The 13,029-nt window shown below is 48.5% G+C and overlaps 1 protein-coding gene across 3 annotated transcripts in view; it reads right to left on the minus strand.

Annotated features, from left to right (window-relative positions):
• The window catches only part of MFN2 (mitofusin 2), a 29,264-nt gene extending 20,054 nt beyond the window's left edge, over window positions 1–9,210 (minus strand). The window contains exons 1-4 of one of the 3 annotated variants that reach the window (XM_080922049.1): window positions 8,983–9,210; window positions 7,713–7,852; window positions 7,277–7,342; window positions 2,930–3,108 (exon numbers count right to left, since the gene is read on the minus strand). In XM_080922049.1, the coding sequence (XP_080778175.1) occupies window positions 2,930–3,104 (175 nt within the window). In that variant the 5' untranslated portion in view covers window positions 3,105–3,108; window positions 7,277–7,342; window positions 7,713–7,852; window positions 8,983–9,210. Of the gene's footprint in view, window positions 1–2,929; window positions 3,109–7,276; window positions 7,360–7,712; window positions 7,853–8,982 lie in introns of all 3 variants that reach the window. The other 2 variants (XM_080922050.1, XM_080922051.1) reach the window with 2 other exon arrangements.
• Between the last annotated feature and the right edge of the window lie 3,819 nt (window positions 9,211–13,029).

Here is a 13,029-nt window from a genome sequence, read left to right on the forward strand (position 1 = left end):
CTTTTGGTTTGTTTACTTATTACTAAGTGTATGGCAAGCATGTGTCACATGTGCATGTGCAGCTCAGAAGAAGACAACGTCAGGCCCAGGACTGGGCTGTCAAGCAGGGAGGAGACAAGTGTCTTTACTCACAGAGCCGTCTTGCCTGCCCTCTAGTCAGTTTTCCAACATGGTCTCCTTTGCTCTTTTTCACGATCACTATACAGAATTTGAATCATGGCACTAGAGTATAGGCTTCCCCACTCCATGTCACACTCAGAGGTCCTTCCGGACCTGGCCCAGTCCCAGGGGCCCTCTCTGACATACAGCCTCTTGTCAGCCCCATTTAAGTCCACCACACCTTCTCCCCAAACTCAGAAGCCTCCTGTCCCTCTAGGCTCTACTTGCTGCTACCCACCCCAACTCGCCTTTCTTCTGAGGAGCAGCCATGCTGCTGTGGAGCAGTGTGGCTATTTTCCACTGGGTCTCAGGTCTAGCTCAGACAGCCCAGCCCAGGAAGCCTTCCCCTGGCTACTCTGCGTCCTGAGCAGGTCCCTGTCTGTGCACTCACAGCAAGCTGTACTTCTCTGACGTAACTAGCCACCTCACCTGTCCGCTTTATCCACTGTGTGATTGCTGGACCAGCAGGTGCAGCATCACTGGCTGAGTGAACGGATGCTCAGATGACTCTTGCCTTTCCCCAGTGCCCTTGACAGGCAGATGGGTAAAAAAGAAATCACTATACAAGATGGGACTGAGCAAGATCCTGCCTCCCCCTTCCACCAGCTGAGTGGAAAGCTATCTGGCAAACAGATGTCTGCTTGGACCTGCAGCAAACAAACTCTGCAAATTACCAGACTGGCAGGTCCAGTCCCAAGAGCACTCCCCCAAAGCATGTGGAGTATGACAAGTGGCATGCCACAGACTTCCTAGTGAGTTTTCCCTCTAGTTAGTACCATGAAAGGAAGTGACCCAGCTAACATGTGCCCCACCCCCACCCCATCACCCCAGCCCAGATGCATCAACATTCCTCCCTTATACGGGCGCATGGGCATGACCTTTGCAATGCCCCATAGAAGGAAGCTGGTTCTCAGACACATGGCTCCACTGAACAAGTGCCTACAGGCTGACTAGCTCTCATCATTAGCCTGGGTAGGAAGAAAACATCCTTACCAGGACCAGAACAATCCCCAAAATAGCTCAAAACACTCAGCCTCTTTCCTTGCATGTGGCCAATAAACAAGGGCCTCACATTTTCACAAAGAGACACATCAAAGAACCATGACAGAACACCTTCCTGAAACACCTGCCTGTCCACAATGTTATGTGAGTGAATGACTCGGGGCTGAGGAAGGCAGCAGCCTGGTCAGTCTGTGAATCCCTCGCCCCAGCTCAGGGAAGGATGAGTAGAGCTACTACCCAATAAACAGGCGGTGATCTGCAATCAGTTCAGCCTCAACCGGACTGAAAGACTCAGGTCAAGGAGCCAGGGACTTAGCTCAGTGGTGGAGTGCTTGCCCGGCAAGTGCAAGGCCCTGGGTTCAGTCCTCAGCTCCTGGGAAAAAAAGATTCAGGTTCAAACCTGTCTACTTGAGGAGACATTATTTTCTCCTTAAGCCCCCTGCACAAAGCAGGGCATAGGTAGGTTAACAAAACTGGACAGGGGGTCTCACATACTCGTTTGCCCGTGTAAGAAAATGAGCAGGCTGAAGAGATGTTCTACCTGACTCTGTCAAGTTCTGCAGAAAACCCTGAAAAGTCTTAGTCTCATACGAACCCTCCCACACACAAGAAAACGAAGGACAGAGAACACTAAGCACATGAGTGTCCACAGACAAGCTCCAGATCCATATGTCACCAGGGCACTGTCTGGAGGGAGCCTGAGACAGCTGGAGGTTGGAGCTGCCCTCAGACAGAGAGGGACTCTGAGAAGCAGTCCTCACTGACAGGGGCTGTGCTCAAATTAGTAACTGGAGAAAACGCAGCACCATGAGTTTCCTACTAACACTTCTACTGCCAATCTAAAAATACCAACCAGGGCACCCTGTCCAGGATAATCAACACCCAACAGTGCCTGATGCTATGGCAGCCAGAACCAGGCCAAATACAACTCATGGGTTGTGGCATTAGAGACACCAAGGCAAAGCTGCCTCGGTTACTCTGATACTCAGGCGTCAGGTTACTCTCAAACCTTAATCTACCTGCCTTTAGGTTTTTGGTTTTGATTGATTTTTGGAGACAAGGTTTCACTAAGCCCAAGCTGACTCAAACTGGCTAGAAGCCAAGACCTTCAACTCTTGCTCCTCCCACCAGTCTCCCAAGTGCTGGGATTTTAGGCATCCACCACATATGCTGGAGATGGAACACAGACAGGATTTGTGCCAGCCAGGCTTTACCCACTGAGACAACCATCACACCACACATCCCTGCCTGACTGCCTAAAATTTTGACGGGGATAAGATTCACTTACCCTTGGTGGCACACACCCTTAGTTCCAGCACTTGGGAGGCAGGGGCAGGCCAATTTCTGAGGCCAGCCTAGTCTACAGAGTGAGTTCTAGTTCAGCCAGGGTTACACAGAAACCTGTCTCAGGCTAAGTGTGGTGGTGCATGCCAAGGTAATGCCAAGGTCCAGCACTTGGGAGGCAGACGTAGGTGAATCTCTTGTGAATTTAAGGCAATCTTCCAGAACAGCCAAGACTACATAGAGAAACCCTGTCTCAAAAAACAAGACAAACAAACAAACTCTTCAAATAAAACAGAGAAATTCCTTACTTAATAGTTTGAGCCTCAGCTTCCTGGTACTCAGAACCCACGGGGATCCAGGCCGAGCACAGTTGAAGGCAATGACACATTTATGCCTGAATGTCCCTAGAGCAGAGCTATTGGGACCCCCAAATCCTTCTACTCAAATTTCTCACAGGGCTTGCCTTAGCAGGGGCCCAGCTCACCTTCAAGGAAGCTGGCACTCTCTTGGATGTAGGCCCCCAGCTGCTCAAAGATGCCATTGATCTTTTTCTTGGCAGTGACAAAGTGCTTGAGAGGGGAAGCATTCACCTCAGCCATGTGTCGCTTATCCTTCTTGACGGAGACAATGGAGTTGCATCGAGAAAAGAGCAGGGACATCTCGCTGCAAGGGAACCAACAGTGTTTGAGCACAGGCACACTTAGTAGTGTTCAGCCATGCTGCCAGGCACAGATAGGGAAAGAGAACTGGGACCACCAAGAATAACAGTGTTCTCTTCCCAACTCACTCAACAGAGACAAGGTCCCAGCATCTTAAATAGGAAGGGAGTTCTCAGCACACTTGGGCCCATCTCCACATCACACTGCGTAGATTCACAAACATCTGGTTGTAGAGTCCTGAGATCAGACTTAGTCTATGCTAGCAATCCCTGTCTTGCCTGTTCAACACTGTCCAGTACCTCAGAGAGAAGGGGCAAATCTTGGATCTCAAAAAATCACACACACAGCTCCTCGGGTGGCAAAGTCGTAGAAAAGACAGGTAGACCTGTCCCCCGACACCACCAATCAGGGAGAGCACCAGACAACAACAGCAAAGTATATTCAAGGTCAGGGCTGCCCACACCCTCCTATAACCACCGCAGTCCAAGAACACCGTGGTCTCATTCCTAATGGCCTTACTTACTTTCTTTGCTTAAGGAATAGAGACACAGAAAAATGATCCTCAAGCAAGAGAGGTCTACTTCTAAAACTTAAAAAAAAAAAAAAAAAGCATGGAAACACAGGCCTGAGACTCCAGCACTTGGGAGCTGAAGACATAAATTAGGAGTTCAAGTCTGGCTGAGACTACAGAGTGACTTTAAGGTAAGCCTGGGCTACATGAGACCCAACTTCAAATGAACAAATAAAGCACAGTAGCAGAAGACTATCGGTTCCTCCTGTGACAGTTATGGCAGAAGCCCACTTGGAAAGGAAAGGAAAAGCCCTGTACTGTTTTGTGATGACACCTGACATTTTACTTTCTGCCAGTGTGTCCTCTCAATCTCTCACATCTTCACAGAAGCCATGATACTAACTCCAAAGTCCCAGAGATCTTTGGTCAAAAGTCAAAACATATGCCAAGTGTCTCCCAGGTGTGGCTGCCCCGAAAGTGGAGCCTTGGGTGGCCCTACTCAGAGTTCCAACCGTGGAGAGTCTATTCCCCCAGCAGAGCCTGCAGAGCCTGAAACACGAAAAGAAAAAAGCCCTCCCAGGATGAGGGAATAGCACAGCTGTGTGGGTCTGGTCCTGTCACTCTCTACAGAGCCACCCTAACCATGTACTATCAAGCCTCTCCCCACTGTTCATGAGTAAGCACACAAGACAACCCAATAATGGCGCCAAAAGTTGCAGCACAAGGTTCCTTCTGAGTGACAGCTTTTTCCTGAGAAAAAGCTCAAGCCTGAGTGCTAAAACTGGGCCTTTGAGAAAGGCCACCTTCAAGGTAGGTAGAAAAGCAGGTCCAGACATGGAGATGAACCCGTGTTGCTCAGATCAACAAACCATTTTGTAGTGTTACAGACTCTTCAGGAGCCAAGGGAAGGAAATGAGCACACTGCTGTTTCCACCTTCTCCTTCTTTCTTCAGAGAGAGAGAGAAAAAAAAATGGGGTAATAGGGGTGGGGGAGCTGGTAGTAATAAAACAGTTTAATGGAGGCCCTAAACTTCTGATCCCCCTGCTCTACCTCTCAAGGGCCACAATCATGGGCTTGGCCACCACACTCAGCTTCTGAGATGCACTTTCTCAACTAGATGCATTTTATCAGCTCTGAGAATGGGCTCTGAAAATAAAATAGCTCAATACAGCAAAGGAAGAGTGCCCTGAAGTCGGAGGGTGGGGCAGGCAGAGAACAGGGAAGGAAGGAGAGAGTGTAGGATGTGGTGAAGTTGCATAGGACAAAGACTTTGAAATCAACAGCACAAAGTGAGAATCCCTGTGTTCTTCCTGCAGAAATCCGAGCCAGTCATTTCACTCTGGAATCCTTATATTCAACAAGTAAGACATGGTGTAAGTTGTAAGGTGACTAGAAATGACAGCACAAGCATCATGCTCAGCAGTCAGGGCTCAAAGGTAGTAGCAGGTCACAGTCCCAAACTGTAATAAACTACAACCAGATCACAAGACTCTCCTCGGGACCATTCAGCAACCAAGCCTAAGATACTGCGAAGCAATGTTGGTTAGCAACCCTATTAACATCCTGCACGCTCCACACCTGCTACCATGGAAACAGAGCAAACAGGTCAGCTGGAGGACATAAGTAGCACCCAGCCCACAAGTGACTAGGTTGAAGGGAAAGTTCATTGATAGCTGCTGGGCATGTAGAAAAGGGTATCCCAAGGTGCTGGCCATTGTCTGTAAGCACAAGGATACAAACCAAGAGGTATTAGTGTTCAGAAAATACAAGACTTAGGGCATGCACACTAGTAAAAGCCAAGTGACTGGAGGTTACGAGCCTGCTAGGTGTTCAGTTGGTTGGGAACTGCCCTGATCTCCAGCCTGCAGCTCCAAATCCTAGTCCTGCAGACACCTAGCAGAGCTCCGAGCTCCTTCCTCTGTTAGTTCCCAGGCAGACTGCATTTGGCCCTGCTTTCTGCCTAGAAGCCGGCTCCTTTCCATACCCTTTCCTTACTTACTCTTACTCTTGTCCTAGACATAATTCAGAACCCACCCACAGAGGACAGCCACACAACCTCACAAGATTTTTAGTCTGAATTGTTAAAATCACACCGTGTCTCTCTTATGTGCTAAGCTTCTAGAAAGCCAGTTTTTGAGAGGATAGCACCCTCAATTCCACCTTCCCCAGCCTCAGCTGTGACAGGTACAGGCTGCTTAGTGAACACCCTCACCTCCAGGGAAACAATCTAAAACCTTCCATCCTTAAATACCAAGTCCCCTTTTTCCTGAAAAGCAGTTTCCAGCTAAGTATTTGGAGTTCGCCAGTCAACAGAGATGAACTAATGTTTCAGATTCTAAAATTTAATCTTTCCAAACAGCAAACTGCACATAAGTATGTGCACAAAAGTACTAAATTTGCAAAATACATGCATAAAAGCCCCAAGAGAGCCCTTATTATCTGGGGCTTTGCCTGCCAGTTCTCCTTCCCCCTCCTCCCGCCCCGGGCCAGGGGAGAGGAGGTTGACTTCCTGCTCTTCTGGACAGCCCTGATAGGACTCACTTTACTATCACATGGCTTGCTGCAGGCACATGGTACCGGTCCCTTCAGTACAGCTGAACCACAGGGAACAGCTCCAATATCAGTTAGTTACACTAGATGGCACATTCTGAGGGTTGTTTGGTTTTGTTGACACCCTCAGATTGCTCCCAGTGTTGAAGCATTTAACAGCAGCATTTCCCAAAGAGTAATCTCCAGAACTCTAGTTGTACCCAATGGTCCATGCAAAAAAAAGTTCCTGTTAACATCGATATGTAAAACACTATTCAGCCAAACCACTTCTGTGTACACAAATGGAAAAGAGACAGGCAGATGTAAACACAGAGTCACTGCAACTGATCTGCATCTAGCTATTTATTCAGTGAAGACATTTTTTTAGCTGAGCTCAATGGGGCACAACTGTGTTCCTAGCACTTGGGAGATGGAGGCAGGAGAATCACCAATCCAATCCTCCGAAACCACATGGTGGAGAGAACAAATTCCCACAAGTTGTCTGACCTCCACATGTGCACTGTGACACACATGCACACAAAATAAATCTATTAAAAAAAGAAAAGAAAAAAAGAGCTTAAGAGTTTAAAGTCATCCTCAGTTAATCAGGGAGTTCAAGGCTGGCCAGGGTTTCATGTGACCCGGCCTGTCTCAAAAGAACGAGAATGGGGAGCGAGATGAAACTTCTAACAGACTTTAAGATTATAAGGACAGGCCAGCAGTGGTGGCACACACCTTTAATCCTAATGCTTAAGAGGAAGAAGCAATCGAAACTCTGAGTTCTACACAGTAAGGCCCAAGACAGCCAGGGATACACAGAAACCCTATCTGGAAAAACAAACAAACAAACAAAATTCTAAGGATCACACTGTGAGGAAAGGCTCATTCACCTGACAGTCTTCTCCCACCCCCACAAGCTACGGGAGCACACTAATAGCATCATTAACTTGAGATCAGAAACAGAAACAATTCTGAACAGACACCAGGACAGCACTTGAAGGTCATCAGAAGCTCTGCATCGGCCCAGGCTATTAGTGGTGGGGTATTAGGTGTTTGTGCAGCAGTAGCGAAACTCAGTGCAAGGTGCTTGGATCCCAGGTGTGGCTCCCTGAATCCACATCACCTCCTTACCCAGTTTATATGCAGCAACTCCTAGCAGAGAAAACAAAACGGGTCCAGGGATGATCTGCTGCACAACTGGAACAGAAGAGAAGCTGAGAAATTGAAATGAAACAGTAAAGAGGGTAAAAGGCACAGCAGACTCTTGGGGCCATGATAAGGACCCAACCTCTGCGAAGCAGAGACAGAAAGGAGCCGGCACAGGGACAAACAAGGAGAGACTAATTCTTCAGAGATGCCCAAGAGATAGATCCTGGCCAGGTTTTGAACTGTCAGCTAGTGAAATCCCCGTGGAAGGAGAGACAGTAGCTTCTTCCAACAGAAGTTGGAAGCCACAAGCTCTGTGCTCCAGGATCCACTCCAAGAGACTTGCACCTGAGAGCCAGCAGAGCACGCCCTTTTACTCTTAATCCAGATCCACGGTGGCCAAACCACAGATTCCACTTACTTTCCAGCTGGTAAGAGACCTTCACAGGTTGGGCATCGTGGACATGACTGGAGTCAAATAGATGAAAAGAACTTGAGGTCTCCTCTGTGCCGACTCAGGTCCAGGTTGGCTACTGCTGGTGTTGACTCCACCTGTCCGAACTTTTGGAAAGGAAAAGGAGGAGGTCACTGGGCAACCAGGAAAATATGTCTAATGAGGTGTTAAAGCCAAACCAACTCATCCCTGAGGGAAGCTTACTCATGGAGGTGCTTCAGGAGCAGGTGAGGAAGCGTGGAGGGGGAGGGGAAGACAGTAACAACGGCAAGGACAAAAAGCACAGGTGTGCACAAACACATTAGCCATGTGCTAATGCACCAATGAGGTCTTTGCAAAGGCACAGCCAGAGAGAGAGGGGAGGGATCTGAATCAGGGCAAGGCCTGGCCTTGAGGGCTGGGAAACTGCCAAATAGAAGTGGAAAGGGTGTCGAAAGGAGGGGAAGTAGACCAGATCAAAACCAGAGTGTCCCTGCTGCTGTAAAGTACCTCCTTCTATTCTAAAGTCTACGGAGTAAACTTGGCCCCTAGAGTACTAGGAAGATGTAGGAGTCGAGTAGCCAAGCTAGACACCAAAATACACTATGACTCCGAAGCTCACTTGTGTTTCCTACATAAGACAAGACAGGGACAATCCAGAGTCCTTTTCTGACAGAGGGAGTGATGCTCCGGAAAGTAAAACAACAACAACAGCAACAACAATAAAAACAGGATAGAAAGTATTACAAGAAATGGAGGCCAGCAGCTTTGCCTTTCTGCACCAGCTATCTTCAGTATTTCCTGTGGTCTTTCAATGTGTTAAGTGCTAGGGGCAGGGACGGATAAGAATAGCTCCAACCCTCGGGGTCTTAACGGTGCAATGAGAAGCCATATAAGTAAAAAGACCTCTACCTTAAGTGGGGTACAGTGAACTGGGTCCTGAAAAAAAATGCTGGCAAAGAAAAGTACTAGAATGGGGCAAGGGTCATGAATGAGACCACAGGGCTGAGAAGACTAGGATGTGGGGAGCTTCCAGGAGGAGCCCACGTCCCAGCCCTGAGTCCGGCGGCCCGCCCCCTCCTCAGAGTCTAGGAGGGCCCGGCGGCGAGGCCGGAGCAGGGAAACGCCCGTGTAGCCGGAGCCTGAGCCCAAGGCCCAGGGGCCCCAGCGTCCCAGCGTCCTAAGCCGGGTGGTGACTCAGGACTCTCCCAGCCGGGGGGCTGCCGGTTCCACCACCCCGGCGCGCTCGCCCTCTCACCTTCACCTTCCCGGCCTCGCGGCGGCCATCACACCCAACACGTCACTAGCCGACGCCACACCGAGAGAAGAGGGAGGGGAGGGAGCTGCGCTCGCCACTTGTCCTGCTGCAGCCCGGATGAACCGATGGCCTCTGAACACCGTCACTACAACCCTACCACTCTTATAAGGCAGTGTCTAAGAACTCGGCGCTCCAAAAGGAGCCTCCGCGTGCCTGATAACCGTCCTGTGTCCCATGCAGATGATGTAAGCTGTAGGGTGGGGCTCCCAGCGCATCATGGGAGTTGTAGTTTGGCTCAGCGCCCGACAGGGTGGGGTAGGGCGGAGCCTCGAGCTGTCAAGCGGAGGGCGGGGGGGGGGGAGAAGGTGGGGTTGGGTGGAGGGGAGAGGGTGGACAGCGGGGGGGGGGGGGGGCGAGCATGACATGACAAGGGTGTGGATTAGAGGATTGTGTGCGCTTTTTTGTTGTTGTTGCTTCTGAACTTAACCCTGTAACACCTGTCAGCTTTGAAATCCAGACTTGCATTTCATAATCTGAAAGTGTGTCTTCAAAGGGAACAAACAGACCGTAAGGGTGAAGTAATCGTCCTTCAGTTGCCTTTGAGGTAACAAAACAGCAGCCACGGCGCATCAGGCATCTACTAGGTGACAGCCACTGAGCTGGGTATCTAACATGCAATTTTTAATTTTCACAGCAGTCCCAGGACACTCGAGGCATGATTATCCAACCGCACGTGTAATTCACTGGCCTCTCATTTTGTTCCAAGAACTGGGATACCGCATACATCTCCAAGCTGGGAGGGCCCCAAGGCTGGGCTCGTATCACCCACCAGCCACGTGTAGCTACTGAGGCCCTGAAATAACAGCAGCTGCAAGCTGAGAGATGCCCCGATGTTTAATATAAAAAGAAATGCAAACTACTTTATTAAAATTTTTATGCTGATATGTTATTGTAGCTTTGGATAAACTGGACTAAATGAAATACATTATCTTAATCAAAGTCCCCATTTCTTTTTACTTCTAATAATAGTGGAGGTCACAAAATGGCTCAGGAGGTACAGCTGGCTGCTACCAAGCCTGCCAACTTGAGTTCCATCTCCAACAACCCACATGGTGGAAGGAAAGAACCGACCCGTAAAAAGTTGCCCTCTGACCTCCACACAAGAGCCATGGCATGTATGCATGAGCAACACACGATGAGTAAGTATGGTTGTGGCCAAGAAAGATGGCTTATACAGAGGAACCAACACCCACGTTAGCCCATGACATCCCAGTGTCCTCTGTCCTCCAGGGGAACCAGGCACACACCTGCTACACTTTCATACCTGCAGGCAAGAACTCATACACATCAAACAAAAAACAATAAACAAAGTACTTAAAAGCAGATGATGTGGCTAGCTGAGTATTTCAAATTACTCAAGTGGCCTGCGTCTGTGGCACATCCGCCATTGCTTTTGCTTGCTTTTGCAGACTGCCCACCAGGTAGCCCAGACTAGCCCTGAACTGATAAGCTCTTTACTCTGCCTCCTAAGGCCTAAACCAGTACTCAGCTCACCGACACACCTAGCTGTCGTTTTCTACCGACTGGCACTGCCCTAGAGACTCACGTCACAAACAGCCTCAGAGGTAAATCTGCGCCACAGTTAGGAGTCTCCGGGGAGGTGAGTCACAGGAGCTGCCCACAGGGCAGCCTCCGGTCTGTCACATCTGACTCTGAACTGGAGGGTCACACCCAGCCTGTGCCTTGGGGAATCACGTGCACTGACTATCTCCTCTCTCATCTCTAGCCTCCCCAGGCAATTCTTTGAGTACAAAACTGTGAACTGTTTCCTTTCCCCTTGGCAGAATCTTACCCATGCCGAGGCTTGGAGGAGCTTTCCTAAAATCTCTTCTGGCCATTCTTCCTCTGCTATAGCCTCCTTAAAAGCTTTGGCTGAGGCTCTCATCCCATCTAGACAGCAGAAGGAACTTCTGAGCCCATTCCGCAGGCTTCTAATCTTACGCTCCATGTGGACTTCTCTAAACCAGAACTCCAAACTGTGAGGCCCCTCTTTTAACCCCTCAGTGGCAAGGCTCCTCCAGGACTGCTGACTGCCACTGGAAATGGGGAGTTCTGGGGTTCAACTGCAGGGGGCTTTTCTTATGTCGGTTATTTCTATTTTGACTGACTTTTCCACAGTGTATATGAATTACATACTCCAGAAAATGGTCACTATTAGAACATGAAGGTTCACAACGGTCATCCCAGTACTCTGGGGCTGAGGCAGGAGGATCACAGGTGAGAGGTCAGCCTGGATTACATGGGCAAACTTTGCCACAAATGAGCAAAACTCGAGTCCTCTAAAAGGCATACAGTTTTTAATTTTTAGTGTGTGTGTGTGTGTGTGTGTACCCTCATGAATGATGTGTGTAGGGGATACACATGTGGCGTTAGTTCTTTCCTTCTCTTCTTTACATAGTAGGTTCCGCGAATCAAACCCAGGTCATCAGGTTTGTCCAGGTGACCACTGGAAGAGCCGATTCACCAGCTCCAGTGTACACAGTTCCTCAGTGACTGGTTGTTTCCAAGTGGGGTTCTGACTCCTTTTCGCCTACTTCTGTGGTTTGAATGTATTTGCTTAGTATCTGTGCTGGTCGGTTTGGGGGTTTTATTTTGCTTTGTTGGTTTTTGTCTACTTGACACAGCTAGACTCATCTGAACAGAGGAAAATACCTCCATAAGACTGGTCTGTAGAGGGCTGGAGAGATGGCTCAGTGGTTAAGAGCACTGACTGCTCTTCCAGAGGTCCTGAGTTCAAATCCCAGCAACCACATGGTGGCTCACAACCATCTATAATGGAATCTGATGCCCTTTTGGGGTGAGTCTGAAGACAGCTATAGTGTGCTCATATACATTAAATAAGTAAATCAATAAATCTTAAAAAAAAAAAAAAAAAAGACTGGTCTGTAGGCAAGCTTGTGGAGTGTTTTCTTGATTGGTGACTGATGTGGAAGGACCCAGCTTGATGTAGGCATTGCTGTGGTGAGGCAAGTGGCCCTAAGTTGTATAAGAAAGCAGGATGATAAACCAGACATCTGTAATGGGACCTGATGCCCTCTTCTGGTGTGTCTTAAAACAGCTACAGTGTACCTATATCCAAATAAAATAATTCTTTAAAAAAATTGTAACTTGAAATAAACCCATTCCTCTCCAAGTTGCTTTTAGTGAGGTTTTTTTTTTTTTTTTGGTCTTGTTTTGTTTTCAAACCCTGGGAAACCTAGATACCATCCATGTTCACTTGTGGAAAGTCCCCCCATTAAAGGAAGTAATCATGATTAGATGAGATCAGAAGACTGGGCCTCCATAACGGCCTCAGTGGAAGAGAAATCTGAGGTACTGTGCACCCTCGGCCTGGCCATGTGATGTTTTCCACCGTGGTGCAGCTTCCCAGGATACACAACTCATCAACTTCTACGCTTTGGTTTAATCTGTTACTGGTTTGTTTTTTTTTTTTTTTTTTTTTTTTTTTGAGACAGGGTCTCTATGTAGCCCAAGGTAGCTTGAAACTTCCCATTTTCCCTCCTCTGCCTCCCAGTGCTGGGATTACAGATGTGCACCACCAGACTCAACAAAGTAAACTTCTAATCCAGGTATATCCAACCTGTGGCCTGAGTGTCATGTGTCCCAAGATGGCTGTGAAATCAGCTTAACACATTTGAAGATGACAGCATCTGGTGGCATCGACCAAAGGTTGGATACCCGAGTCTTGGCGCATTTCTGAGACCTATAATATCTGTAACAACATAGCAACAGAAAACAGACTAAGAAGCAAGCCTGTGACATTGAGCACTAGGGAGCTAAGGTAGGAGGAGCGCCTGGATTTGAGGCCAGTCTAGGTGACATGAGTTCCTCATCACTCTTAGGCTACATAGACACCAACTCAAAAACCACAATAACCTCCCCATTCCCCATAAGAAACTAGACTATAGGACAGCTGCCTAGGGAACTGTCCTTGACAGTCTGACCTGCCCAGCCGTCAACATCCTCCAGACCTCAGGGGTCTCTGTC

Source organism: Micromys minutus, assembly GCF_963924665.1.
Source record: "Micromys minutus genome assembly, chromosome: 9".
In the NCBI taxonomy this organism is placed as follows: Eukaryota; Metazoa; Chordata; class Mammalia; order Rodentia; family Muridae; genus Micromys; species Micromys minutus.